Genomic DNA, 26946 nt, shown 5'->3' on the forward strand with positions numbered 1-26946 from the left:
AAATTACAAAAATTGCTTAATTCTATTTTGGGTTAAAATAATGTTAAAATTGAAATATTGTTGGTCATTTGTTGTCCAAGAAATTGACATGATTACAGAATGTAAGACATTTTAGAACTAAAAGTTGTTATTCAATAGTAGAGATGTCATAAATATTGTCAAGTTAAGCCATCTCAAAATATTGAGCATTTTCATTGTTGGTTCAAAGTAAGGTTTGGGTTGACAGAATAATCAAATGACTTAAATATAGGAGGCAAACAACATATTAGATGCCGTGAGAATGTTTGCAGTGTATTAGATGTTATGCAAGCAAATTTGACGAGTAAGAAGAAGTTGAATTACTCATGTAGAGTTTAGATTTTGTTTGTTATCATCACGCAATTATCTATGAGCATTAAGGACAACCTCTTCTCAATATCAACCAATCATGGATTTAACACAATTGTGGTACTTGAATTTTTATAAAATTTGTATAACAAGCTTGCTTAACTCTATTTATTGGTTGCAAACATTGAAACTAGGAGATTTTTGGTTCCTTTGTGATAAGAACACGAAAATGGGATGGATCGCCTTGAAGATTTCAAACTTAGAAATTGATTTAGTTTTCTTTTAGAGAAGGATATTGATGTCATACTCAAGAAATATGTGAGTGATAAGTCATAGGTTTGATTGTCACAAGTTACCTTGATAAGATTAGATCCAGTTCTTTGCCCAATAACCAAGGAAAGCTCGCACAAAGAGAGAAAACTCAAACTTTTATTCACACTTTATCTCCTCAAAGCTATAAAGTTTCTCCTATTTATAGGCTAGGATTTTCTCTAAATATCTAACTAGGAATTAATTCCCACTAAAAACTAAATTCCATTTGCATTTATTTCCCACAATAAAAACCCCACTAACCAATATAATGGCTTAGGAAGCCTAAAAATATAAAAACTGACCCAAAACATATCATGAGTCATGAAATTATTACATGATAAATAAATATGAAAATTCATAGGAAAATTAGAAAATGATCTTTAATTGATTCTTTATCCCAAAAGTTATGTAATTCATCCAAATAAATTTCAACTCAGAGTTGTATCTTGAGTATAAACTCTTAAGCTCATTATGCTCTTCAAATTATTGCCTTTAAGTTTATTAAATTTATCTTGTTCTAAAAATGACACAATTTTTCATTTGTGAGCTTGCATCATATCACTTTGGAATATCTTCTTTTTCTTTTCGATCTTACTTTAGACATTGGGTCTTTCATCAATTACAAAAGATACTTAAGTAATTGAACCTTTCTAAAATGATATCACTTTGTTGTCCAAAGACTTGACACAATTACAAGATGTAAGACATCTAATAATGATTAGAAGACGTTCTTCAATAATAGAGATGACCCAATTATTAGCAAGCTAATGGGATATGATGATAAAGTGATTTTGCATTCACTTGTTTCATGTGGTGGTAAGATAAATGAGAAGTTTGTAATAATGATAATAAAAGAGAAGATTTTTAATTTTTTTATAATTTGATTTAAATATATTTTTAATCTCTTTAATTTAAATATAAAAATATTTTAATAATTTTAGTCTTAAAACATGTCTACAAAAATAATAGTTGACGTATTAAGATAACACTTCAATTGTCAGCTCATCTCTTAATAGGATATCTTATCAATAAGAACTAAAAAAAGCGCAAACAAAAATGTTTCACAAATTAAAATAACTAAAATAATTTTATGGGAATATAAAAAAATACCCAAATTATTCAGGACTAAAAGATATTTTAGTCCAAAATTAAACTAGCATGTAAAATTTGATGGAGCATGAATAAAACAAACTCGAATAAGACATTCATAAAATTGACTTATGTTATGACTTAAAAGTGTTGTACTTGTTGGCAAACTCTCTTTGCATGAGAGGTGCAGGTTGAAAATGCTTTTATCCAGTACCATGATTCTCTCTAATTCTCCAATTGCATCCCCTTCACTACCAACTTCAACGGTAAGATCTTCTTGAACACTCTTACCCAATTGCCAGAAAAATTACATAAATAGCAGAAAAGAAAGGCTTAATTTTCTTAAAATTTTGCTCCAAAATTCCCTACCACTGTACCCGAATGCTAATCTGAACCTGTAGGGTGCCAAGTTGGAAACTTTTTCCCTGAAAAATGATGGGGTTATCAGAATTAGAGGAGCTACTGCTTCTTCAGTGGCACCCAGAATCCGAAAAACAGCAACATGTTCTGTATCGAAAGATGGTAATGCCTCTGTTGAGACTGATGTACCTTTCCCTGCTGATTACTCTGAGCTTCTGGAACAAGTAAGTGTTTCATTGTCCTCCCTTTGCACCAATCTTTTGTTCATTGCAACATTCAACTTTGATATTGATGGACCGATGTAGTGGTGGTTTTGTTAATTTGTTATATGTCAATCCTGTGTTGATCGACAGAGCAGGTAAATTTTACTGAATAAAAAAGGTTTGATTTTCGAACCTACAAATATGCAATTTTTGTAGTCATAATCTAGGAAATATTCAAATATTTCATCAGTCTCCTTTACATAAACATTTATTTGGTTCCATCTAATGTTGCTATGTAAGCAATTTGTAACGTGGCATTCCTATGTGGCAACACTTCGAAGGCATTTTTTTGTAACAGAAGAATAAAAACAGAAAGTTTCGACATTATTGGGATTATAAACAAAAGAAAGAAAATTACAAAGATTAAAAGTGAAAAAAAGTAGTATATTTACAAGAATGGAAAAGGTATTTAAACCACCCTAAACAATATTAAGAAAAAATGGTTGGATTTGTATCATGTACACTCAGACACATGCTAATTGAACACTAAGATTGGTGTCTTTGTTATTGAATCAACCAACAGGCCAGAGTAGCTGCAGATTTGGCTATAAAGGATAACAGACAGCTAATGGTGAGTAATATATGATAGTAGTTTTATTAGGAATTAGGAATCCAGAACTAAAGTTGCACACACTAAAGTGAGGAGCTAATCTATTATAGAGCCTGTAATGAAACCATCTTATACAGGAGATTGAGTTTCCCACAGCTGGACTCGGGTCTGTGCCAGGTTCTACATGTTTCAGTTTCATTTTTTTTGGTTTGACCCCTGTTTTATCATTGTTTCAATCTAAATGGAAATTGATTCATCTCACTCATTACATCACAGGTGATGGGGAAGGTGGAATTGAAATGACTGAGAGCATGCAATTGATTCGTGAATTTTGTGACCGCTTCATTAGTTCAGAGAAAGCCACACGAACAAGAATAGTAATCTTCTTGATTTAAAGACTTGTTCTTCTTTGTGCCCCTGGAATGTGTTTCTGGATGAAAAGCTTTCTCTACATGTAAAAAAGGGTTTTGTGCTCCTTGCATTTTTCAAATAACTAGGAAGTTTTTGTTGTTTAAGTTTTATTTTTCTTAGCATACAATCTAACTATGTTTACAGTTAGTTACAAGTCTCTTGCTGTATAATTCCAACTCAGCATATATACATCAATTATGATCGATACACCTAGATGCCAAGATTTAATTCCATAGTTTGATTGTTCCAAATAGCTCTAACTTTCTTGTTTATGTATGCGGTCTCCCCCTTCTTCATATGTTTGTTGTCTAGAAAAGTTAGTCCTGTTCTCTAAAGATGGCCATGCAAAATGTTTTTATTGACATAATTCAACTTCATCACTTCCAGTTAAAATTGATGCAAAACCTTTTGATCAGTTTTTTCCAGAGGCTAGCGAAGTTGACTTTGCCAGACAATCAGTTTTTAGTGGATGTTCTTTTAAGTTGGACTATTTGACAAAGCCTTCATTCTTTGAAGATTTTGGCTTTGTTGAGAAAATAAAAATGTCAGACAGGGTGAAGACCGGAGATGAACTTTTCTTGGTTGGCTACCCATATTTTAATGTCAATGGTAAATCTAAATACCCCTTGTTCTTGTTGATTTAAACAATGAAAGTATCATGATTACTGCTCCCTTGTATTTCAGAAATACTTGTTGTGGAAGAACTTTATAAAGAGGCGGTCTTGAACACTGAACGGAAACTGATTATTTTCAATGGAGAACTCGATCGCATAAGATCTGGATGTATCCTTTGCCAAATTTTGCAGCTTTTTAATATGGATCTACCTGCTCCTATCCCGCGTATATTAAGAGTTATTTTCTTTCAAAATATTTGTTAGGTAGTAATTAGAAAATGAGTTACCAAAGAAAATAGGGTCAAATATGTGATTTTGAGAAAACAACTACATCAGAAAGTCTCAGTCTCTTTCTTGCCTTTTTTAGAAAATAGTTATCCTTGATTGGATCAAGATTATCCATCATTCTTCTACCCAAAGCTTGCTGCACTTACGAAGACCTTCCTACCTATGATGGAAACTGTGTATTACATTCATAATTTCAAGGGCCGCAATGGAGGAACACTTTTTAGGTCTGCTAGCTAAATTAACTCCCATTGGTCTAATTATGTTGCAAGGTCGTGCTTAGTATTGCAGTAGTTTGAGAAATATTCAATATCTTGCTTTGAGATGAAATGGAATTTCTGTTAGTAGCTAGACTTTGGTTTAGTAACTGCTTAAGTGCTTAAGAAATTTATTTGTTTTTTCTTTGGGCATATGTACCACTTATGTGTTGTGTGTTTATTACAATTTCCCTCAGGTGCTATCCAGGACCCTGGAAGGTCCTTAGAAGAGTGGGGAATAGGAAATATGTTTGTCTACATCAGCAGAATAGTATGCCATCCCTCAAGGAAGTTGCCCTTGAGATTCTTCCATCTGCTTGATAAATACTTATGGTAAGCAATTCTAGCTTGTTATGTGCCATAACTGAGGAAATCCACTATGGTGTCTTTTTCAGAGCCACAATATTGTTTTAATGTATATGTATTAGAAAAAACATTGACATTAACTTAAGACTGCTGATTTGTTGACACCCCAAACAGTGCAAACACCTACTTGGCACCCCTTATATTAGCTTTCTTTATTCTTTTTTTTTTTCTTGTCACATCACATTACCAATCTTACTAATAAGAACTACTATCCTACTTTTAATGTTAATTACTATCCTACTCTTCTTATCTCTGTTGTCAATGAATCTTTTTCCTTAACATAATGTCTATACGAACTACTATCCTTCTTTCTATGTTAACATAATTTATGAAGCTACCTTATTATGTGATGAGCAACAGGGGTTGGTCTCCAGCTCTTTTGCAGAGATTTTGAAAGGACTCTACACACTTGCCATTTGATTAACGAAGTATTGAAGTTGGGGCCCAAAGAAATGGCGTTTTCTAGCATAAAAGTGGTGTCAATGAGTAGCAAGTTGTTACTTGTACAGTTTATAAATTCATCTTTCGTCATTTGTGTGTGGACTATTGTGTAGAACTTTATCAGACCATCACAATCACTGATTAAAAGAATCACTTTGTGTTTTTCGCTGTTTTTTTTTTGTTATAATACAAATGAAGATAAGGTCCTGTATTTTGGTAAACAAAAGGTGGTGGCTTGTTATTAATCTTTGCTATTGACGATAATTGGTTCAATGTTGTACTTGTATCTTTTTAATTATGAATATATATATTTTGTTTGTTGGCTTTGTAACTTTTTTTACACCACATTGTAACGTAATACGTAGTGTGTTTGGACACAATGTAACTTAAATTTGAAGTTATCATCTAGACGGTGTTTTACTTCCAAATAATTTTTTTTTTACTACACCAGATTAGTTTTCTTTTATCTTTCCGTCCAAGACAAATAGTAGAAGAAATTGATTTTGTATTTTTCTCTATCCATTTTGTTGTCTTTGTTTCATTTCAAATAGTGTTGGAGTGATTATATGTTGACACCTTTACATGTCATACACTCTATCAATATTATTTTTTTCAATTTTTCCTATAATATTATACCATTGTACCTATATATTCAACCCAAAAAACATATTATACATGTATTTCTCTTGCGTTTTTGTTTCCCCTCTCTAGCTATTAATAAAAAAATGTATATCCACTAATCTTTTTCCAAGCTTTTACGTATAGGCTACAATATTATCTTTAAAGGTTTTTTAGAACTATATTCATTACACGTAGTAAAAATCTAATTCACACTCTTCATTTCTCTCTCTGCTATAAGCACTTATAAGTGTTTCCAGGATAAAATTTGTTAATTTTAATTACATTTCTATTACATGTTAAAAAACTATCATTTTATATATTTATTTCAGAAATAACCAAACCACCCACTCATTTATTCATTATCCCATTTCCGTAATTCGACTGAAAAATAAATAAATACTAATCTAAAATTATTTCCCTCAAAAGAATTAAACTCAAATACTATTTGAACAATTTATCCTTTAACTTCAATATATTAACCACTTATATTTAATTATTTGGTTAAAATGTCTTTATATTTTTTTTTTCATTTTAATCCTTACAAAATATATATTTTATTTTTCTTCGTTAAAGCATTTTTAATAATAACTTTTTCCACAATTCAAAACATCTTTTTACTGTTTAAAAATCTAAAATACTTTAAAGACAAAAAATAAAACAAACACATTTTGTATTAAAATAGAAAAATTATAATGACGAAAAATGAAAAAGAAAACATTAAATTACATGGACGAAAAAAATATTTAGACCCTCAAGAAATAAATATTGGCCTTGAATAAACAGAACAGATTGGTTACTCAGTGGATTATAGTGAAATCAGGTCATGCAATTTCCAATGCATAAAAAATTAATCTTATATGAGAGATATACTCAATGGCAAACAAATGAGTAATGACACCATTCATTCTCATCCAATCATCGTGTACCACTTGTTCAAATAGAAAATTAAAGTGAAAAGAAATAGGTAAGTAAAAAATAAAAAGGCACTCCTAATCTATACATAAAACAACAAAAAAACTTCGGAAGAAAATGTTAAGAATGACACCATTCGTTCTCCCCTCATTACTAAACAGGAAGTTGGCAACCTTTTCACATATAAAACCTTAGAAATGAGAAAGAAACTGCATTACTACAAAATGTAGATACAATCTTTGGTGATGAGAGATGTCATGAAGGAGAAACTATGTACATTATTACACGAGCAAATTCCATGACGGGATGAAATGACCGAAAACTTTCCCTTTTTCTTCTAACTTACTGGGAGTTACAAAAAAAAATGTTTAGAACTATATGGCAATACTTCATAATCAGATGAAATATATCCGAATATGAATACATTGACAAAATACAGATCCTATCAGCTTAACACTTAAATGAACTACAAAAAAAAAAAAACCAAGAAAGGGGGAAAAGGAAAGAAGAATTTCCTTTTAAGATTTCATAGAAGAACCCAATTATAAAACAATGAACCTAAATCACAGTGGAAAAAAAATGGTACACCTGCATATTGCAAACAAATGATTTTGTATAGAAGAACAGAAACGACTCGGTCAGTCATGATGGATCTGGTTCCAGTTTTGGGACGATGGCAGATTTGAGCTCTAAATGAGAAATACGAACAGCTCCAATAAGCCTCTCGGGCAATTCATCAGGTGTATTTGCCTGTCAATAATAATTTTGTCGCAATTTCACAATACACACTAAAACATCAAAGAACAGTCAAACAATCCATTGTGAAAATTAGTTTAACTTGTCAAGCATTTATTCAGAACCAAGAACAATTTTTACCTCTCAAACGCACATGCCTAATATTCCAAAGCTCCCGGTTCAAAACAAATTATAGGTCGTGATAGAAAAATCCCCAACATTTAAAATTTGAACCCATTCAAGATTTTCACACCAAATTGAGAACTTTTAGTAAAAAAGCATCTGTTTTGATACAAATACTTAAGCAACAAATTCAGACCAACATAGATAGCTATTATTAACAATGGTAATGAAGAAAGCAAAGCTAGTGTATTTTCCTTGATCATAATTCGGCATCAGAGTATGTACCACATCGTAGTATCCACTATCCATCTCTCCCATACATATTAGGTAAAGTAATGGACACTTCTTGGACACAATACAACGTGACCTCAACTCAATTAACAACCAAATTCACACTTCCACTACAAAGTTTGCTATCCATCTTATCATTTAGTGCTTAAAGATTTACAAAATTTTAATTTTAATAGAAGACTTCATCTACATAATAGTATCACCACCAGTGAAACTTTTTTTTTAGCTAAATCAAGTGCACTCAATTTCAGAATATACATACCATTCCCAAATACAAAAGTGCAAACATAAAAGCAGCAGCATGCAGTGAATCTTCAAAACACACACAGCAGAGCAAGATATTGTTACTTTGGAAAAAATGTTTTTGTTACGCATAACTAGCTCAGCTTCATAGAGTATTTATAATTCCTAGCAGTTGTAGGAAAAACAGGTAATGAAATTTAACACAATTCGTAAAAACAGTAACAGATTTGTTGTCATGTCATTTAGCAGGTCTCCACAATCTGAAATATTGAAGACCTACAACCTACCTAAATGATTTCAACTAAAATCAAGTACGACTAGAAAATGTGAAATCAAAGCCATTATGCTTGTGCAATATGAACATGAAAATTTCACTTGAAATGAAGGTGAGGAGGAGTCAAAACCTCACTTTCTCTCACAGCTTTATTAGATTCAAAATGTTACATATATATAGGATACAAAAAAGAGAGAGGAGAGATGACAGTGACATCTCACTGCTGCCTTCTGAATAAGGCTTACAGATTAAGCTACCAAACAAGGCTAAAATACAAAAAGAAATATTCAACATTCAACACTCCCCCTCAAGCTGGAGCATATAAATCATATGCACCAAGCTTGGAACATATAGTCTGAATTCTGGGTCCTCTTAGGGACTTAGTCAAAATATCCGCTGGCTGGTCATTAGAACCAATGAACTCAGTGACAATCTCCTTGGACAGAAGCTTCTCTCGAATGAAATGACAATCAATCTCTATATGCTTAGTCCTTTCATGAAAGACTGGGTTTGAGGCAATATGAAGAGCAGCCTGATTATCACAATACAACTTCATTTGCAACTCTTCACAAAACCTCAATTCTTGCAGAAATTGTTTAATCCACATGAGTTCACAAGTAACCATAGCCATCGATCGATATTCAGCTTTTGCACTAGACCGAGCTACAACCGTCTGTTTCTTGCTTTTCCAAGAAACAAGATTTCCTCCAATGAAGACACAATAGCCTGATGTAGACCTCCTATCCATGGGACAGCCAGCCCAATCAGCATCACAATATCCTGATAATTGCGTATTACCTTTGTCTTCATACAACAACCCTTGTCCAGGAGCTCTCTTAATATACCTCAAAATACGCATGACAGCATTCCAATGGTCCAAATGAGGATTTTGCATAAATTGGCTAACCACTCCCACAGCAAAGGAGATATCAGGTCTAGTGATGGTAAGGTAAATGAGTTTTCCCACAAGCCTCCTATATCTCTCGGGGTCAGGATAAACTTCACTTTGATCTGCCATGAGCTTCAAATTAGGATCCATAGGACTTTCAACAGGTCTACAATTTTGCATACCTGTTTCTTCTAAAATATCAAGGGCATACTTCCTCTGAGAGATCACAACACCATCTCCTGATTGAGCCACTTCAATACCAAGGAAATACTTCAAAGATCCCAAATCTTTGGTCTGAAAATGACTGAATAGATGCTCTTTTAGCTGGCTGATCTTAGTAGCATCATTCCCTGTAATCACTATATCATCAACATAGACCATTAGATAAACACATTTTCCAGGAGATGTATGACAATAAAATACAGAGTGATCAGCTTCACTTCGTTTCAGTCCAAACATGTGAACAACATGACTAAATTTACCAAACCAAGCACGAGGAGATTGCTTCAACCCATAGAGAGATCGATGAAGCTTACACACAAGGCCATACTCCCCCTGAGCAACAAACCCAGGTGGTTGCTCCATATAAATATCCTCCTCAAGATCACCGTGGAGAAAGGCATTCTTAATATCAAGCTGATGGAGGGGCCAGTGACGAATAGTAGCCATAGCAAGAAACAGACGAACAGTGGTGAGTTTGGCGACAGGAGAGAAAGTATCACAGTAATCAATGCCATATACCTGTGTGTAGCCTTTAGCTACCAAACGAGCCTTAAGCCGATCAACCTCACCAGTGGGCCCAACTTTAACAGTGTAGACCCACCTACAACCCACAGGGGTCTTACCAGGGGGAAGAGGAACAAGCTCCCAAGTACCATTATTTTTAAGGGCCTGCATTTCATCAATCATAGCCTGTCTCCAGCCAGGATGATCAAGTGCCTCACGGACAGTGGAAGGAATGGCAAGGGAAGACAATGAACAAACAAAGGAACTGTATGAAGGAGACAAACGGTGATAGCTTAAGAAATTATAAATAGGATGAGGATTACGAGTAGAACGAGTACCTTTTCTGATGGCAATGGGCCAATGTGAATCAGAATGAGGAGAAGAAGTGGAAGGAGAGGGCGGATCCATGAGTGGAGGACTGGTTGAAGAAGGACGAGAATCACTAGGAGAGGCTTTAGGTACTGGAGATCCAATCTGCCTTGTCCTGTGTTGATCTGTAGTCAGAGGTGGTAAGATGACTTCAGGTGAATTTGGTGAGGAAGATGGAACAATACTGACATTTTGGCCTGAGTTATCTAGGGGATAAGGAGAAGGAATAGGAAGAACTTCCTGAAGAGATGAAGAATGGTCCACGGAGGGTGAAAAGAAAGGTGTGTCTTCAAAGAAGGTTACATCTGCAGACATGTAGTATCGTCTCATGGTTGGAGAGTAGCATTTGTAACCCTTTTGAAGACGAGAATAACCCAGGAAGACACATTTGACTGACCTAGCAGAGAGTTTATCTAAACCAGGAGACAAATCATAAACAAAACAGGTACAACCAAACACTTTAGGAGAGACATGAAATAAAGGATCATGAGGAAAGACAAGTGAGTGAGGAATTTGGTTTTCAAGAGAAGAAGAAGGCATCCGATTTATTAGGAAACAAGCAGTAAGCACCGCATCTCCCCAATGATGTATCGGAACATTCGAATTTAGCATTAGGGAGCGTGCAGTTTCAAGAAGATGACGATTCTTCCTTTCTGCAATACCATTTTGTTGTGGTGTGTGAGGACATGTGGATTGATGTAGAATACCTTTGGAAGACAGAAAAGAAGAAAGATCATGAGAGAAATACTCTTTAGCATTATCACTTCTGAAAATTTTAATTGTTTTTCCAAATTGATTCTCAATTTCATTGTAGAATGACACAAATATAGGCAAAAGTTCAGATCTGTCTTTCATTAAATAAACCCAAGTACATCTGGAGAATTCATCAATGAAGGTTACAAAATATCGAAAACCAAAAGATGTAACACGACTTGGTCCCCAAATATCAGAATGAATGGTAGAGAAAGCCGAGTTACATCTTTGTACAGTTTGAGGAAATGACGACCTGACATGTTTTCCTAGTTGACAAGACTCACAATCTAAGACTCGAAGATTCTTAAGACCAGGGACCATCATCTTCAATTTTGATAAACTTGGGTGTCCTAGACGATCATGCAAAAGTTTGGGTTTTGAGATTGCAAAACAAGACCCAGGTGGACTGGATTCCAAATAGTAAAGTCCTCGTGATTCATGTCCTTCTCCAATCAGTCGCCCCGTCCCATGTTCCTGAATAACAAAAGAATTAGCAGTAAAGGTTACTGAACAATTTAACGAACGAGTTAATTGACTTAGTGAGATTAAATTATAGGGACACTGCGGAAGGAATAAAACAGAGTTTAATTTCAAGGAAGGAGACAATGAAACTTGACCACTTCCTTGAGACGCAACCTTGGAGCCATTAGCTACAGTGACGAGGTGAGGAATTTTTGGTAAGGAAAAGGATGAAAAGGAAGACTTATTACCAGAAATATGGTCAGAGGCACCTGAGTCGAGTATCCAAGGACTAGGACCTTCAATTGATTGAGAGATACAAGCTGTTGAAAAACATGGTACAGATGAGGATTGAGCTTGGTTGCTGGGTCTCTCAGATTTGAGCTTCAAATACTCCTGATACTCCTCATCAGAGAACTTAGACTCTGCTTTCTCTGATCTAGAAACCTGTGCAACCTTGTCAGGAAACCCATGCAACGAATAACAATTCTCTTGGGTGTGACCCATCCTCTTGCAGTAGGTGCAATGAGGACGTCCACCCCTTCCATTGCGGCCTCCTCTGCTGTTGCGACCGCCTCCTCTACCACGTGATGCAACCATTGCTGACGTCTCCACACTATCAGTAGGATTTTCATCCTTCGATAAGTGAGGCACACGGAGAAGCCTAGTGATGAGAGAATCCATGGATGGAACCTGATCCCCAGCGAGTACTTGATCACGAACATGATCAAAGTCTGAGTGTAAGCTTCTCAGGATAAGGACCATGTAAAACTTGTCCAGTTTCCTGTTCACTTCTTCTAATGAATCAGCCACAAGAAACTTTCTCAGCTCTTCCACGGCAGCCCGAGCCTTACCCACATGAGCAATCATGTCATGGCTGGTTTGCTTAAGGGCTGTAACCTTCATGGTTGCATCAAATAAGCTCTGAATATCATTGGCAAAAATTTCTTGAGCCTTCTTCCAAAAGGAACGACACGTTTTAAATGATCTAAGGATATCCAAAATATCCGGCTCAACTGATTGCCATAACACAGCACACAGTTGATAATCAAGCTTCTCCCATTCGGCTCTTTTGTCACTTGAAACAGAATCGGAAGCTTTCTCCAAGTGGTCATGGTGTCCTTGACCAAGAAACCAAAGTTCTACGGAAGCAGACCATGAGGGGTAATTTTTCCAATTGAGTTTAGCAGCTGTGATGGTTGGAGTCCCGGAGAAGGAGAAAACAGGTCCAGGGGAAACCATTTTGACCCACAAGGTGAAACCCTAAGGGAGCAAAAAGGTGGAGAGAATAGGACTGTAGCGTTCCAGGTGACGAAACTGGAAGCTGAGGGCTGGAACGGACTCAGGAGAAGCCGACCAAGAGAACGGCGGAGGCGCGGCGCGATTCCGGCGCCGGGACGGCGGCGCGTGGACTGCACGCGCCGGAGGACGCGCAGGACGGTGGCGGCGCGTGGCGGCGCGTGGCTGCTCCGTTGCTGACGCGAGTTGGCCGGCTGGCTCACGCTTCCCAAGGCGAGCCTAACCCTGGCTTCGCCGGAGAAATGGCCGCCGGAAAGTGACGGCGGCGGCGGCAGACGGCGGCGGTTGCGGCGGACGGCGGCGGGCGACGGCGGATGACACCTGCTCTGATGCCAACTTGAAATGAAGGTGAGGAGGAGTCAAAACCTCACTTTCTCTCACAGCTTTATTAGATTCAAAATGTTACATATATATAGGATACAAAAAAGAGAGAGGAGAGATGACAGTGGCATCTCACTGCTGCCTTCTGAATAAGGCTTACAGATTAAGCTACCAAACAAGGCTAAAATACAAAAGAAATATTCAACATTCAACAATTTCCACACTGAATGCAACAAAATAGCTCTAGCCCAATTGCTGCCACTTAATCCCATGACTTGTTTAAATGTTAATTACTAGTATATCAAGCTCACCTGTACAAGAAAAGCCATATCAACCACCAATGTTGTAATCACACCAATAACCAGACCCAAAACTCCATTAGCAACAGTAGAAGAACCAATATCAACATCAATCTACAAATAAAAAGTAATTGATTAAAAAACCATGGCAGAAAAGTTAGGATACATACATCATCCATTAGTAGGAAACTTCCTACAACAAGACAGACAAAAATTTATAAAGATATTGAATGAAAATTTACTTCTAAATACTTGGGACCCCGAATATAGTTGCAATCAACCGCCTTTCCCAGTAAACAAGGAGTACTACCAACACTCTGGCGTACAATCCATGAGCCCTGCATTTTTAAGATGGAAAATCAATAAGGAGTGCAAAGAGAAACATATGCTGTTTCTCCATCCTTTAAGGAAAGATGGTAGTAATAAAATACAAATAGAAGTTGAAAAGAAATAAAATCAAAAACCATAAATATAAACAGAAGAAAATGAAAGAGAAAGTCATAAAAACCAAAAATATGGTAATGATAAGAGATTCAGTTATGCGGATTGAGCTTTAGACCAAAATACATATGCATCAACTTGGTAGCAGGCAGCTCCACAGCTGCATATACCAACTTAAGGCGCATTTGTTTTAAGGACTGTACAAACTAATATACACACACACACACACACACACACTGGCTATGCACATCAGCCCATCAAGCCTTGCATGGTAGCGACAAAACAAAGGAATTAAAACTCAAATCCTCATTATATGGTCAATTTTGAAAATTGTATTTATGATAAGACGTACTGCAATCCTACAGATGGTAAACAAACCACCATGCCACCTTCATTGGTCTAAATTGTTCTATAATCTAGACCTAAATCAGGCATAGGGTCAATAAACTTCGAATGGGAACTCCCCAGTCCCCACAGATGCACAGCAGCACTTGAAACCTTGGTTTTCAAACCCATGGTTTAACCTATGACCACTTGGCTAAACCAGTTACACTAAAACACAGCTGATAAAAGTTGGTGAAATTCAATAAATTATAAATTCAGTAAGCCCAAATATTTGAGCCAACTTTTCTTCATTCTTGTAAGTGTTATGTGCAGGGCAGAATAACCCAACAAGCAATTTGGCAAATATGAAGGAAAAACACTTGAAATAAGAATATAGACTACTGTTTACTTATGTAATGCATCATGAATATGCAGTGAATCTTGTTCTAGAATCTAGACTATGAGAACTGTTTTGTTCCCTTTTTTATTTTTCCATTTTGTGAAGCCAATGAAGTGTAAGGTCAATCACTAGAGACAAAGGGAGATCAAGAAAAATATAAGCAAAACAATTTAGAAGAATACAGAGGTTGATAATTTGTCTATACTATACACATGATTAACGCAACAATATGGCGTCACGTCACTTAATTCATGTAGCTAACCCCATCTATTTGGAAAAGGATTGGCTGTTGTGATGCATCCAAAGTTATTAAGAAGAATCTCAGTAAATAATATATTTGAAGTTTTAGTCTTCAACTGAGCCAAATGGTTTGTGTAATCCATGTAGCCGACCTCACCTAGTGGGTTAAGGCTTTTGTTGCTGTATTTATCATTTAGGACAAATTCCATTGACATCCTGTGTGGTTTCTTGAAATTTCACACGATATCCCTGCCCTTGTAATGCTTACAACAGTAGCCCCTCTTACGAGGTACACGTTTTAATGTGTTCGAGTAACAAGGGTACACAATGCAATGTATTTCAAACAAATAAGGGGGTTACTATAGGAGTTAAAATGGCGGGGAAATCGTGTAAAACTTCAAGAAACCACAGGAAGTGTCACTATAATTTGCCTACCGCTTATCAAACTGATAAACATTATGAGTTCCTCAGTTGAATTTACCCACCTCTTCTAACCCCCCCAGACACACCCAAAAAATAAAAGCCCATTTGGTACAGAGCATCTAAAATTTTATTTACAGTACAAATGGTTTACTTTCTCTAGTAAATTACAAGACTATAACACCAAATCTAACGAAAAGCGGAAAGAAAAAAGCTACTGGAAAGAACCAGATGACATAAAAGCATCCACCTCAAAATTAATCACATGGAGAATATTAAACAAAGATAAGATAATGAATACAAGAAAAAAATGGCAAAGCCCATATTAAGACTTAACTACATAAGAATGATAGCCACAAATTATAAAATAGACTAGCAAAGGCAGTCAAAGTTGCCTAATTATAATGATGACAAACTTCAGTAAATACCTTTGGGACTGATGGTATGAGCTTAAACCTGCTGTTTCGAAACTCATCATCACCATCAACAAAGCGATGCAAGAGGGATCCAGAAACTAACTCCTTTGTCACAAAATAAAATACCATACTATAGTGTGTTGATGCAGGCACCTACAACCAAACAACATGCATTTGTTAACTTCTAATTCTAAACCTTCGAAGTTTAAAGTTGAGTAGTTGAGTCAGTCACATGAAGAAAGGAACTCACTTGAAGATTAATAACAATGGAGAAAAATCCTTTTTCTGAAGCAACCTACATAGACACAAAATTAGGACTATTGTCAGCAAAAGCCTTAATAAAACATACAACCCACTCTACAACTTCAATAAATAATAAAAATGGAAATCAAATTCACCTCATTGTATATTATAACTGATAACCATCCCGTTTAAGCAAAGATATTATCCTCCCTTAATTTATGTGTTTCAATTGCAAATGTGTGGGTTTGCAGGTTTGGGGGCTATCTTGGTCTGCAGTAAGGTGTTTAAAAAATAGTGCAGGTGTGGGGTGTTTTAAACCCAGAGAGCATTTTAAAAAAAAATTACAACAGTAGCAGTGTGTTGTATACATTCATTCCATTTTGCAATCACCACCCACAGCAGCCTTACAAGGATGACAAGGATAAGCCATGGAGCATACTGTATACTGTATTTTAATCTGGGGTTGGTAGGGTATAAAAAAAATTCAAATTGAATGAGGGATTTTGGGTTTAAACATTCAACTTTAATGAATAAGTTCATTATCAAAAAACAAAGATGGTGTCAACAATAGTTTAGAAAAGAGAGGGGGGTGGTTCTGCTCCATCTTTGTATAACATTTTTAGCTAAAGAGTTAACATGGAATTTCATTAAATTCTTAAGCATCATCATGCCCCATTTCAGTTAACAGGGGTTGGTGTTTTTATGTCCCAAATAGGATGGCTATTTGGTGTAAACAATAAGCACCAACCATGAGGAAGGAGAATTTAATTTTCCCATAACGATTCACTCATTAAATATTTATGCAACAAAATACAATCATGTATACAAGTGACAAGAAGCAGACATAGAATAATGAAAAATAATCAAATTATTATTAGGCTTCAATTATCACTTCATTATTGTGCTTCAAACAAAGGGAACCTGGTAAACTTTCAGTTGCTACAGGATACTTATAATGACCTCCCAGACCACCTAGAGGACAAGGTGGATCTTTTGGGAGAAAGTAATGTTAGCAACTACTCTTAACCACAGGGGAATTGAGTAAGGGGCAGAAGAGGGATTTGGATCTTAACAACCTGGCACACCTGGCTAGGAGGGTGGGAAGGAAGAGGGAAGGATTAGAAGCAAAGATAAAAGGGAAGGGTGGCAGAGGGATAGGGGATTCAGTAACTGATTGAGTTTTGGGGCCTTTGGATAGGAAAATTTGCAGATCCTTGAAGTTCTACAATCATTACAATGCCTATCTTTTGTTTTCTTTTGTGCTATGCATGTTTGTGATGGACTTGTGATCTCTGTAATTGAGTTTACCCCTATTTTCTGTAACAAAATAGCTAGTTCAAATCACCAACCAATAATCTTCATCAAGTAACAAAAAACAGACAAGGCTAAGTTAAATAACTCACTTGCGCCGCACAACCATGACGCCTAGCCACATGGTCCATTCTTTTTGAGTCTTTAAACCAATCAACAGCAACAAGGTCCAGCATATGTTTTCCAGCAGGAACCTTCTAGGTTAACCACGAAGGAATATGAATACACCCAAACAATGATCAATTTTGATTCAGGAAGCGTGCGTATAAAGAAATAACAAGAGAAGACCTTTGTTTTGTCATAGCAATAATGCTTGCTTCTGACTCTGAAGTTGTTTCCATCAGAAATTTTCCAGCAGTCCCGAGCATTATCACGGTCATCTCGGCGCAAATTGCCCGAAAAGGAAGAAAAGTCAATTTCATGTGCCGGTTCTTCTTCCAAGGCTTCAGTTTAGGAAAATGTTATGATAAGATTTAATTGAGCTTCTAATGTGCATGCATCTTTGTATGCAGGTGCTTCATGCACATGTTTGTAATTGTAATATTATTAACTTCATCAAGGTATAGCAAGCAATACCTGTTTTTCTCACATCATTCTCAAGACCAATTTGGTATGCCTGAAAAGTATTAAAATATTAACACTTAGAACTTATGAAGCAAACCTCAAAAGTATAGATGAGGGAATGCAAATACAACCTCTTGTTCAGGTTCTGCTATTTGAAAATCTTCTTCATCATCAGAATATTCATCTATCAAGGCAGAACTTCTGCTTGTAGCATTCATTTGATCAAGAGAAGTAGGATTGACAGAAAAATCATTTGGCTTCTGATTCTTCTTTGAAGAAACAGCTGTTGAGGACATATTAACCATGACAGGAATTCTTGGATGAGCATTTCTTTCATCTGATTGAGCAAACCATTCACGTAAACCTGTAGAAATAGAAGGAAAAAATACAGGCATTTTGAAACACATTACACATCAGGCTCTCCCACAAAAGAAAAGAAAAATCCAAAATGGGGCAACCTCCACTCCTCAACTTTTAATTGTCAAATTGATAGAAAGAGAAAGGTATATAAAAGGAGCCATGATGATAGAAGGAAGAGTGTTACCAATCTATAAGAAAATTGTCGCGTAAAACTGTAAAAGAAAATGAACTCACCAGCTACACTATTTAACATTTGACGGACACAATACTGCTGAAAAGATGACAAGTAACCCACACCCCATCCCTTCAGATCAATCTGCATAAGATGCTGGACTTGTGTCCTGGGCCTCCCATTTCGAGGTTTTAAGGGGGAAATATTAAATCCTCCACCTGTAGAAAGTAGTTCTTAGACCTAAGAAATTTCAATAAGAAAAACAGAACCATAAAGAAAACTATACATGAGATGCATCAATCAGTAGAAACAAAAAATAATTCTTGAAAACTAGTGCATACTAATGATAATGATAAAAAAATCACATAAAATCAGTTTATCATAAAGTTCAATCTTCATTTTAAGCTGACAGATAACACACTGCAAGGTTCCATTTTTATCTCTTAGATCAAGAAAACATTTCACATGTTTCAATTCATTAAAAGAGGGAAACTTCAATCCTAGGCAACCAACAACCTCAATATGATAAACAACAGGCATCCTAGATGTAGTAGCATTTCCATGATATTTTCCAACTAATTAGCTGTCCCTAACCAAAGATCATTATTATATCCATTCAATTGGAGGTAACTAAGGTAAGGTAATTGTTTGTCAGAATAAATATTCTAATGAAATTAACAAACTGCCAAACATAGATCCATTAGTTTTAAGATTTAAAATTGGGTGTGTTCATATGCGTGCAACATCCTAAAAAATAAATTAGAGGACCAAAATAGAAATTAAACCTCTTTTTTTATTAAAAAAGAAATAAATACTAATACTAAGAGGAAAAGGAGCTAAAGGAATGACTCTCCTTTAGCGGAAAAAAGAAAATAGTACAATGTTTAATAAAGAAAAAAATACTCAAATCAGAAGAGGCAAGGCTCTTAAAATAAACTATTAACAAAACACCAGAGAGGTCATATGCATAACCTATTCCATAATAAATTGAGGACATCAAGACCCATTGAAATGTAGATCAATCCTACTCTCTTGAACTTTGAAGGACAGAGTCAGATCTATAAAGAATTTAATCTTACTTTCAATATGTGCCCGAACACACCCAGGCTGTGGACCACAGTTTTCATGTTCCCTAGAGCGAAATAAAACAACTGCAAGAAGAAGAAACATCAATGCAAACTTCCAAAGTAATAAACACAAGGTAGGATCTTGATAACGAGTGCTTTAAGCACATCAATTAAGGAGCATCCAATGCCATCCATAAAATGTTTATGATCACCTAAAGAAATGTATTACATGTTTGAGTTCCCAATATAATAAATAATAAATTATTTATTTAATACTCTCTGCTTTTGTTTCCTTAACAAGTGTCATTGTTAGCAATTCCTATGAAAATATACCAAAATCTTTGAACAAAAAAAGAAAATCCCTACCATAACTTCCATCATCATTTCGGCGCCAGTATCGCACATAACAAAGATCACGAGGCCACACAAACCTGCAATAATAAATGCATAGCAGTTTGGGTCAACACAGTTAACCACTTTACTTCGGGGATGTGCAACCATTTCTTAAATCATTTAGCCAGTCCCATATTATGCTTTCATATATACAAAAAAAAAATAACAGATTTAAGTGGGAGACCCAAATATAGGCTTACATGTCAAGAAATAAAACAATTTATTCAGAAAACTTATGACACAAGATACAAATAAATTTGGTTCTCCAAGAAAAGACATCTCCATTCATTTATGCAAAAATAATAAATAGGTTAACTCTAATATAAACTACAAACTATTATAAACGATAGAGAAGATAGATTATCTTTACATTGGGAACCAGTCTAGCTGAAGTCGGTGATAAAGAACTGCCGTATGCCCATCCACCTCCTCAACTAAACTACCATGTAGGAAACTGCAATCCCATCTGCAGACATGCGAATAAATATTTGCAGATTTATGGAACATCAAATATCTAAAACAAAGAAAAACTTGTTTTCTGTATTTCCCTTATCACTACAGATTAAAGCATCCTTGACCTGTTGTAGATCTGCAGGAGCAGTTTTACTGCCATCTGGTAAGTTTTCATTAAGTTTAACTTTTGTGTTACGGTGAATATTTTTAATTTAACTCAAGTGATAACTGGAACAATTTCTGAAACAAACTGGGTGATGCCAGAATCTTGCTAAATTTTCCAAATCTTTTCTATATTCCAGTTTATGTTATCATACTCAGACTCAGTGCATCAACAGTAATCAACTCATCTTTATCACAATTATGAAGAAGATAATAGAGGTTCCTAACTAATTACTCCTCTGACCTTGCAGTCAAAACTAAACAATTTGTACCTCACAGTCCTCAATCCCCTCATCAATCAGAATGATCTTAATAAGACTCATCAGTTTACCATCTACAATAACAACCAAGTGTTAACCCACTAGGTCAGGTCTGCTATATGGATCATATAAAAATATTGAGCTATTAGGAAACCAAACTTTCAATTAATTCATTCAAAATTAATTTATTTTTCAATAATTTTTTGCCTATTTTTTTCTTTGGTCTTCCTCCACCCTTTTTAATGTAACCCTCTTCCATTTGGTCCACCTTTCGCATCACGGCCTCTGTTGGTTCTTAGCTGTTTTCCTCACATGACCAAACCCATCTTAGGCAAGTTTCTATCATCTTCTCAATAGGTGATACTCCAACATATTCCCAAATACTTCCATTCATAATCTTATATTCTTATCTTAATATTCAACTTATCCACCTCAACATTCTCATCTCCCACTACTCCAGCATCCACCAAAAAAAATCATTCCTAGTCATAGAAAACTAACATACCCTGGTGTCAGAAGGCTCCTCGCTACGCGAAAGTATGGGGGAGGGTCATTGTACGCAGTCTTTCCCTTGCATTTGCAAAGAGGCTATTTCCAGATTCAAGCCTATGACCAACCGGTCACCAAAGCACAACTTTACCATTGTCTCAAGGCTCACCCTCATTGCTAGTCATAGAAATAGCAGAAAAATATGTAAGTAGCTTTCACCACTAACAATACCCCATTCATCACCATTTATAACATAGCAATGCTTCATTTCTCTCCTTGACCAGTCTCCCCTAGTATTTTTCTCAACATTCTGACCACTTTACCCCCTTTAGCATCTAAGTTATTAAATTAGATGGTTGTCCTTTCAGAGTTATTTACTGTTTTTATAGGATACTAGGGTAGGGCCATTCCTAGTCTTATCAAGAAAGGCATTCCTAAGGTGCCAAGAATAGATCACCCTTGCAGGAACCTTGCCTTAGTACCCTGGACATATGGTTGGGTTCCTTTGACAACACTGTCCAGGATATAGTAGAATATGACCCAGCTTAGATTATTTCTAATTTATGGGTGTTTTTCAATGGTAAAACCTACTGGGACTTCTCTTAGACAAGAGTGTCAAGCCTTGTTAAGTTTATAGGTGCTTATGTAGAAGTTAAATGAGCGATCCTCTTCAAAATTTGAGGTGTTCAAGTTAATTTAAACTTACGAGAAAAATTTGATCTATTTACTCCTTGATTCATTTTATTTTCTTCTCCTATATGTGTTTGGTTTTTTTATAAGCTCCTATATGTGTTTGTTGAGAAGTTTATCCAAAGCAACTCTATCTAAAGTAGTATTAGCTGACATCACAATCTCTTAAAGTGTAATTGCTCTCCCATACATCACAACAATATTTCTCCAGAAACAACAAAAAATAACAACCTGCCATATACATCATATGTGCCAACTGCCAACCACAAATATGCAGAAACATAAAAACAGTGGTAATACTGTGGAAAACCTACTCAAACCGTGTCCCATCCATGCTCATCACAAGTTTAAAAATTTCTTCACAAGTTGCCTCCACGACACCGACTGCCTTCATAGCTTTACTACAGCTTCTTGGCTACATAAAAAAGCAAATTGAAGATAATTGTGTTTCCCAAACTATCCTATGAAATGTAGTTCACCATGAAAATAAAGAAAGACAGGAAATAACGCACAAGGTAATCAACTTCACCAAGTTCTTCAAAAGTACGAAGTCCTGCAGATTTCAGAAATAAAATCATCTCAGTTTATACAACTTCTACATATCAAATCATGTAAACACTAGAAATCTAGAATATATCACTAGAATAACTTTTCTTTTATGTAATCAAAATAGGAATGTGCTCTATCATGTAAATAAATGTAGCAAACCATCTTGACATTGTAAAAGACGCCAATGCTTTCTTGAGAATGCTTGATTATTGATATTCTGATTTGACAAATCTGAGTCTATTTCCCGTGTCCAGTCAAAAACTGATTCCGGAGGACCTGCATCTCAAGAAAGGAAAGGTTTAAATATAGACTGTAGGAGTAATTGCAAGCCCACAAGCTGTAGGGAAACAAAGTAGACCATTTCCAATTGTGGTCCTCCTTAACAAATTTGGATGAGGTTCATCTTCATCCTCCTGAGCACTGAACCTGGTGATCCAAAAAATATATTGGATGTTATGAATATATAGGAGGATACACACAATAACATTGGCATCCAACAATTATCTACAATGGAGCTATTTGCTCGGCAGTGCAATAAAAAATGGCCTAAAAAACTAAATCATGTTCCAGTATATCCCACTCAATTATTTAAGTAGCATCTCCTGAGAATGGACATTGGAATGAGAGAAAACAATCTAAAGGAAGACAGGCATAATTCAACACAATATGAAACAACAGCACAGAAAAAGCAGGTAAACTTTACACATTGCCTTCTTCAACAAGCAGTAAGTGGTAAAAAGCAAACACAAAAATACTTACTGGCTTTCTCGGTCTGAGGAAGAAGCTGTCTTCCCATTGTCCATCCCAGATTTGTACTCAAAAGAAATATATTTGTTGCCATTTGATGGTTGTGCTCCCTGATGCTGCATGCATCAAAGTTCAATAGCATCAACTCACACAACAGGAAAGCATGTCTTACTAAGATGAGTTTACAAAGTAAAATTGCAATATATCCTTGTATCAAGTAAATGCTTTTCATGTTTCAAGCCAATATACGTCAGGGAGAGTCAAGAGAGAAAAAGTCTACAAAAAATTTAGGAATATGGATATTGTTCCATATTTAAAGAACATAATAGGATTGTGCAATTCAATGAAACAGACCTGATCAATGACATACTCAATTTTTTCCTTCCAAATTAGGGCTTCTTGGATGTTAAATGCTGCCATCTGTAGTAAGAACCAGAATAATATAATATTACTCAGCAAAAGCAAAATTATAAAATAAAATAAAATAGAACAAAATGTATAATAGTAATTATGGATAGAATTCATTTATTTGCATCAAGTTTTTGTGGGGCCCTTTCAAGACTTACTAAAACTATTACACAACACAAAATTAAAGCTTTAGTTTCGGCTTATCAAAATAGAGATAGGAAAGAAAGAGATTTTCATGGTTTATGGATTAGTTGAATAAATGCAGTAATCCGCGAGAATCAAAAAGTATACTATATTCATAGGAATTTAATATTTTTATCCATACATGAGGCAACTGCAGGGTACAAATATATGCTGGATATATGAATGTGAGGAAAATCCACTCACCATAATTCGATGGTTCTTTTCTTTCTTGTTGTAAACAGACAAAACATAAACCATCTGCACAAAAAAAAAATTGTGGGCATATAAAAAGAACAAAATCATTGTCAATATGGAAATTTTTTAAATAGTTTAAAGAAAGCTATATTTTAACAACAAATACGACTACTAAAACCCAACATATAATGCACTTTCGAAATCACATCCACAGCCAAATTGTTTTCTTCAACTTTACATGAAGGAGAAAAAATATGATACCAAAATTCTTGAAATATCTTTCCCTCCTTTGAAATTATTCATATAAAAGAAGAAGAAAAAATCTGCTAGTTTACACTGTGACTAAAAGGATAATCCAGTTACTGGACGACCCTGCACCAGGTGAGCATGCATACCTCTCATTCTAGTGAGCTTGTAAGGTTTGATTTTAATCTGGATGAGGGTACTAACAAGAATAATACAAAAAATATATGTTTACACAAAAACTCGGACAAGTTCATGAGTTAACTCACGAGTTTGACGAAAACGGATAGAAGTATAGAACAGCTTTCCCCTCCCCCACCCCCTTGGTGTTCAGCATATACATTTGATAGTGAGATTTCTCTAGTAGACATGAGGAGAGATTGCAGAGTTATTGTATCTTGTCCTCCTACTTTATAATTATTTTTTTCTTCTACTGTCACATTGAAGAATGATACCTTGTCCTCTTACTTTAGAATCATGTTGTTAAATAGCAGCCATGGCAGAATGGCATGGCAGATTTTTTTCCAACTGCCATAGGCAATTTGTGAAGGGAGGCCCAAAATAACGGCACCATAAGGCACAATGGCGTGTTTATGAGGCAGAATTTTGGCCTTCCACCATTGATAACACTGCTTTAGAATTCTTTTCTAGATTTCCTTTTTAATCTAAAAAGAAAAAAATAATAATAATCTATCTTGGACAACTCAGGACCCTACCCAGCTCCATAAGTGAATCTGATGGTAAACAAAGGGGTGCGAATTTTCATGTATGTCTAGCATAGTAGCATTACTCCCCAAAAAGTGTTGAGGCCTGTTTGCTTTTTCTCTGTTTTACTAAATGCCGTTGGTATTATTGATGAACCATCTTTGCATACATCACACATCATAAACCATTCCACAACCATTTACCTCCCTCCATTCCACACATCCAATTTCCTAATCGGATTAAAACTGACACAAATGCATACCAAACATGCAACAAGCACAGTTCATGTCACTGATCATTTCAAGACTAGAAAGCTCACACAACAAGCATAGCTACCGACAAAACAAATATGTGCGTGTATGTGTTCACACGTGCGTATTTAATTGCAGAACCCACATGTCCATGATGAGTCTTCAAGCCTCTATCATCCACTCTACAGTTGCCATCAATTAGCAGTGTTTTAATTGGTACCTAACAAAAGCAAAAAAAAAAAGTTAATATCCTCAAGTTTGCGAGCAGCATCTACTCTCCAACACCCACCCTTCCTCCCACAAAGTAAAAGATGCAAAGCAAAAAAAGTTCAGAAAGCATAAAAAAAATTATAAAGTCGAAGAAGCAATCTCGCAAATTCCCCATCCTTTTCCACAGCATAGTATGCCCCCAAAAGGTGATTCCGGGGAGTGGAAACTTCAACAGACAATAAAAATAGAAGAAAAAAAGAATAACAATAGTAATAATAACTGAATTCCCCAAAAAACTGAAACGAAGAAGCGAAATTCGATAAAAAAAAAAAATGATAGAACCACCTGATTATCCTGCGGTTTCCTCTTGTAATACGCGAGCAGCCGCGACTCCAACACGAAGTACCTCATGTGGATAAACGATCGCCCGATCTTGCGCCGGCCGTACCGCACCATCCACCCTTCGTACACCACCTTCGACGACATCGTTTCGCCGCCGGAACGCGAATTTCAACTCTCGAAAACCACACAAAAAAACGAAACAATTAGGGGACGCGGTTCCGGCCGGAAGCTGGAGACGGCGAATCTCTGCTTGGGCGAGATCAGTCGCGAGCTACAACGCGAGCTGAGGAGTCATCACCGGCGCCGGAGCTGGCGACATAGTCATACAGTGGTTTTCGCCACTTTGACTGGCGATTTAGGGTGCAGAGGGCGTAGGCTAGAAGGCTAGGGTGGTTTGGTTTCGCAGGCTAGGGTGGTTTTGCCACAAGGGCTGGCGAAACAAGATGCTAGTTTCTGAACCTTGAAAATTTCTCGACCTTCATTGGTGTTGCTTTTAGTAAAATATGAATAATATATTTTTTTTATTCATCTGTAGGTCCAGGCGCACATAAAGGAAACTGAAAATAAATTCTAATGGCATCCTTTTTTATTACTTGCCCAAAATAGTGTATTCTGTTCAACAAATTTTAATATTCTATTATTATTTATAATAAATACCCTATTTAAAATTATATTTTATTAGTTTTAATTTTTAATTAATAAATATTTGAACTAACATTAAATATTTAAATAAAATTAACTTATTTAATATATAGTTACAAATAATATAAAAATCAATTATTACTTTCATAAAACATTGCATAGTGTTTAACAATTTATGGTGTTCCATTTAAAAATAATTCATTATAATGTTGTTGTTGTATTGAGCAAATAAAAAACAAGCTTCCATTACAAGGCCCATGATCTAAATATATATGAAAAAAGACAGTTAATTTATTTATTGATTTAAAAATATAATAGAGACGTTTAATTTTAAAAATTTGTTAAGATTGCTTTTGTTTCCCCTTCATTACCTCCTTTAAAAATTATGGCAAGTTTTATATAATTTAGATAAATTTAAATATATTTTTAGTTCATCAAATTTAAAGTAATTAAATTTGATTTTAATTTCACAAATTT

At 35.5% G+C, this 26946-nt stretch overlaps 2 protein-coding genes across 6 annotated transcripts; one reads left to right on the forward strand and one right to left on the reverse strand.

Moving 5' to 3' along the window:
• Positions 1-1841: 1841 nt before the first annotated feature.
• Positions 1842-5539, forward strand: LOC100805878 (protein LOW PSII ACCUMULATION 3, chloroplastic). Of its 2 annotated transcripts, none has more exons than XM_003517023.4 (10): positions 1842-1994; positions 2130-2312; positions 2875-2922; positions 3039-3078; positions 3178-3278; positions 3729-3921; positions 3997-4095; positions 4321-4438; positions 4666-4801; positions 5195-5539. In XM_003517023.4, exons 1-9 carry the CDS (start codon positions 1926-1928, stop codon positions 4787-4789), a joined length of 975 nt encoding a protein of 324 aa, XP_003517071.1. In that variant the 5' UTR covers positions 1842-1925; the 3' UTR covers positions 4790-4801; positions 5195-5539. The 2 variants fall into 2 exon arrangements, with proteins under 2 accessions (XP_003517071.1, XP_006573466.1); XM_006573403.3 differs by having other exon boundaries at positions 5209-5539.
• Positions 5540-7006: 1467 nt separating this feature from the next.
• LOC100806401 (protein ENHANCED DISEASE RESISTANCE 2) lies at positions 7007-26338 on the reverse strand. Of its 4 annotated transcripts, none has more exons than XM_014775302.3 (22): positions 25828-26338; positions 25421-25495; positions 24086-24139; positions 23645-23710; positions 23303-23406; positions 22902-22969; positions 22703-22819; positions 22507-22547; positions 22309-22409; positions 20311-20406; positions 19914-19978; positions 19560-19631; positions 18543-18698; positions 18080-18312; positions 17961-18000; positions 17673-17827; positions 17477-17578; positions 16081-16125; positions 15843-15983; positions 13832-13927; positions 13602-13703; positions 7007-7558 (listed from the first exon to the last, which is right to left on the reverse strand). In XM_014775302.3, exons 1-22 carry the CDS (start codon positions 25969-25971, stop codon positions 7451-7453), a joined length of 2181 nt encoding a protein of 726 aa, XP_014630788.1. In that variant the 5' UTR covers positions 25972-26338; the 3' UTR covers positions 7007-7450. The 4 variants fall into 4 exon arrangements, with proteins under 4 accessions (XP_014630788.1, XP_014630785.1, XP_003517072.1 ...); XM_014775299.3 differs by having other exon boundaries at positions 17477-17581; XM_003517024.4 differs by having other exon boundaries at positions 25831-26335.
• Positions 26339-26946: the final 608 nt, after the last annotated feature.

This window comes from Glycine max, chromosome 1 (assembly GCF_000004515.6).
Source record: "Glycine max cultivar Williams 82 chromosome 1, Glycine_max_v4.0, whole genome shotgun sequence".
NCBI lineage: Eukaryota > Viridiplantae > Streptophyta > Magnoliopsida > Fabales > Fabaceae > Glycine > Glycine max.

Excerpts from the sequence above, each read along its gene's own strand:
- LOC100805878 (XM_003517023.4), top strand. The coding sequence starts at position 1,926 with ATGCTTTTATCCAGTACCATGATTCTCTCTAATTCTCCAATTGCATCC. Across the intron at positions 1,995-2,129 it reads CTTCACTACCAACTTCAACG|GGTGCCAAGTTGGAAACTTT; the intron begins GTAAGATCTTCT and ends CTGAACCTGTAG. Across the intron at positions 2,923-3,038 it reads AGGATAACAGACAGCTAATG|GAGATTGAGTTTCCCACAGC; the intron begins GTGAGTAATATA and ends CATCTTATACAG.
- LOC100806401 (XM_014775299.3), bottom strand. The coding sequence starts at position 25,971 with ATGTCGTCGAAGGTGGTGTACGAAGGGTGGATGGTGCGGTACGGCCGG. Across the intron at positions 19,632-19,913 it reads AAATGATGATGGAAGTTATG|TTGTTTTATTTCGCTCTAGG; the intron begins GTAGGGATTTTC and ends TTCTTCTTGCAG. Across the intron at positions 15,984-16,080 it reads CCATTGTTATTAATCTTCAA|GTGCCTGCATCAACACACTA; the intron begins GTGAGTTCCTTT and ends GTTTGGTTGTAG.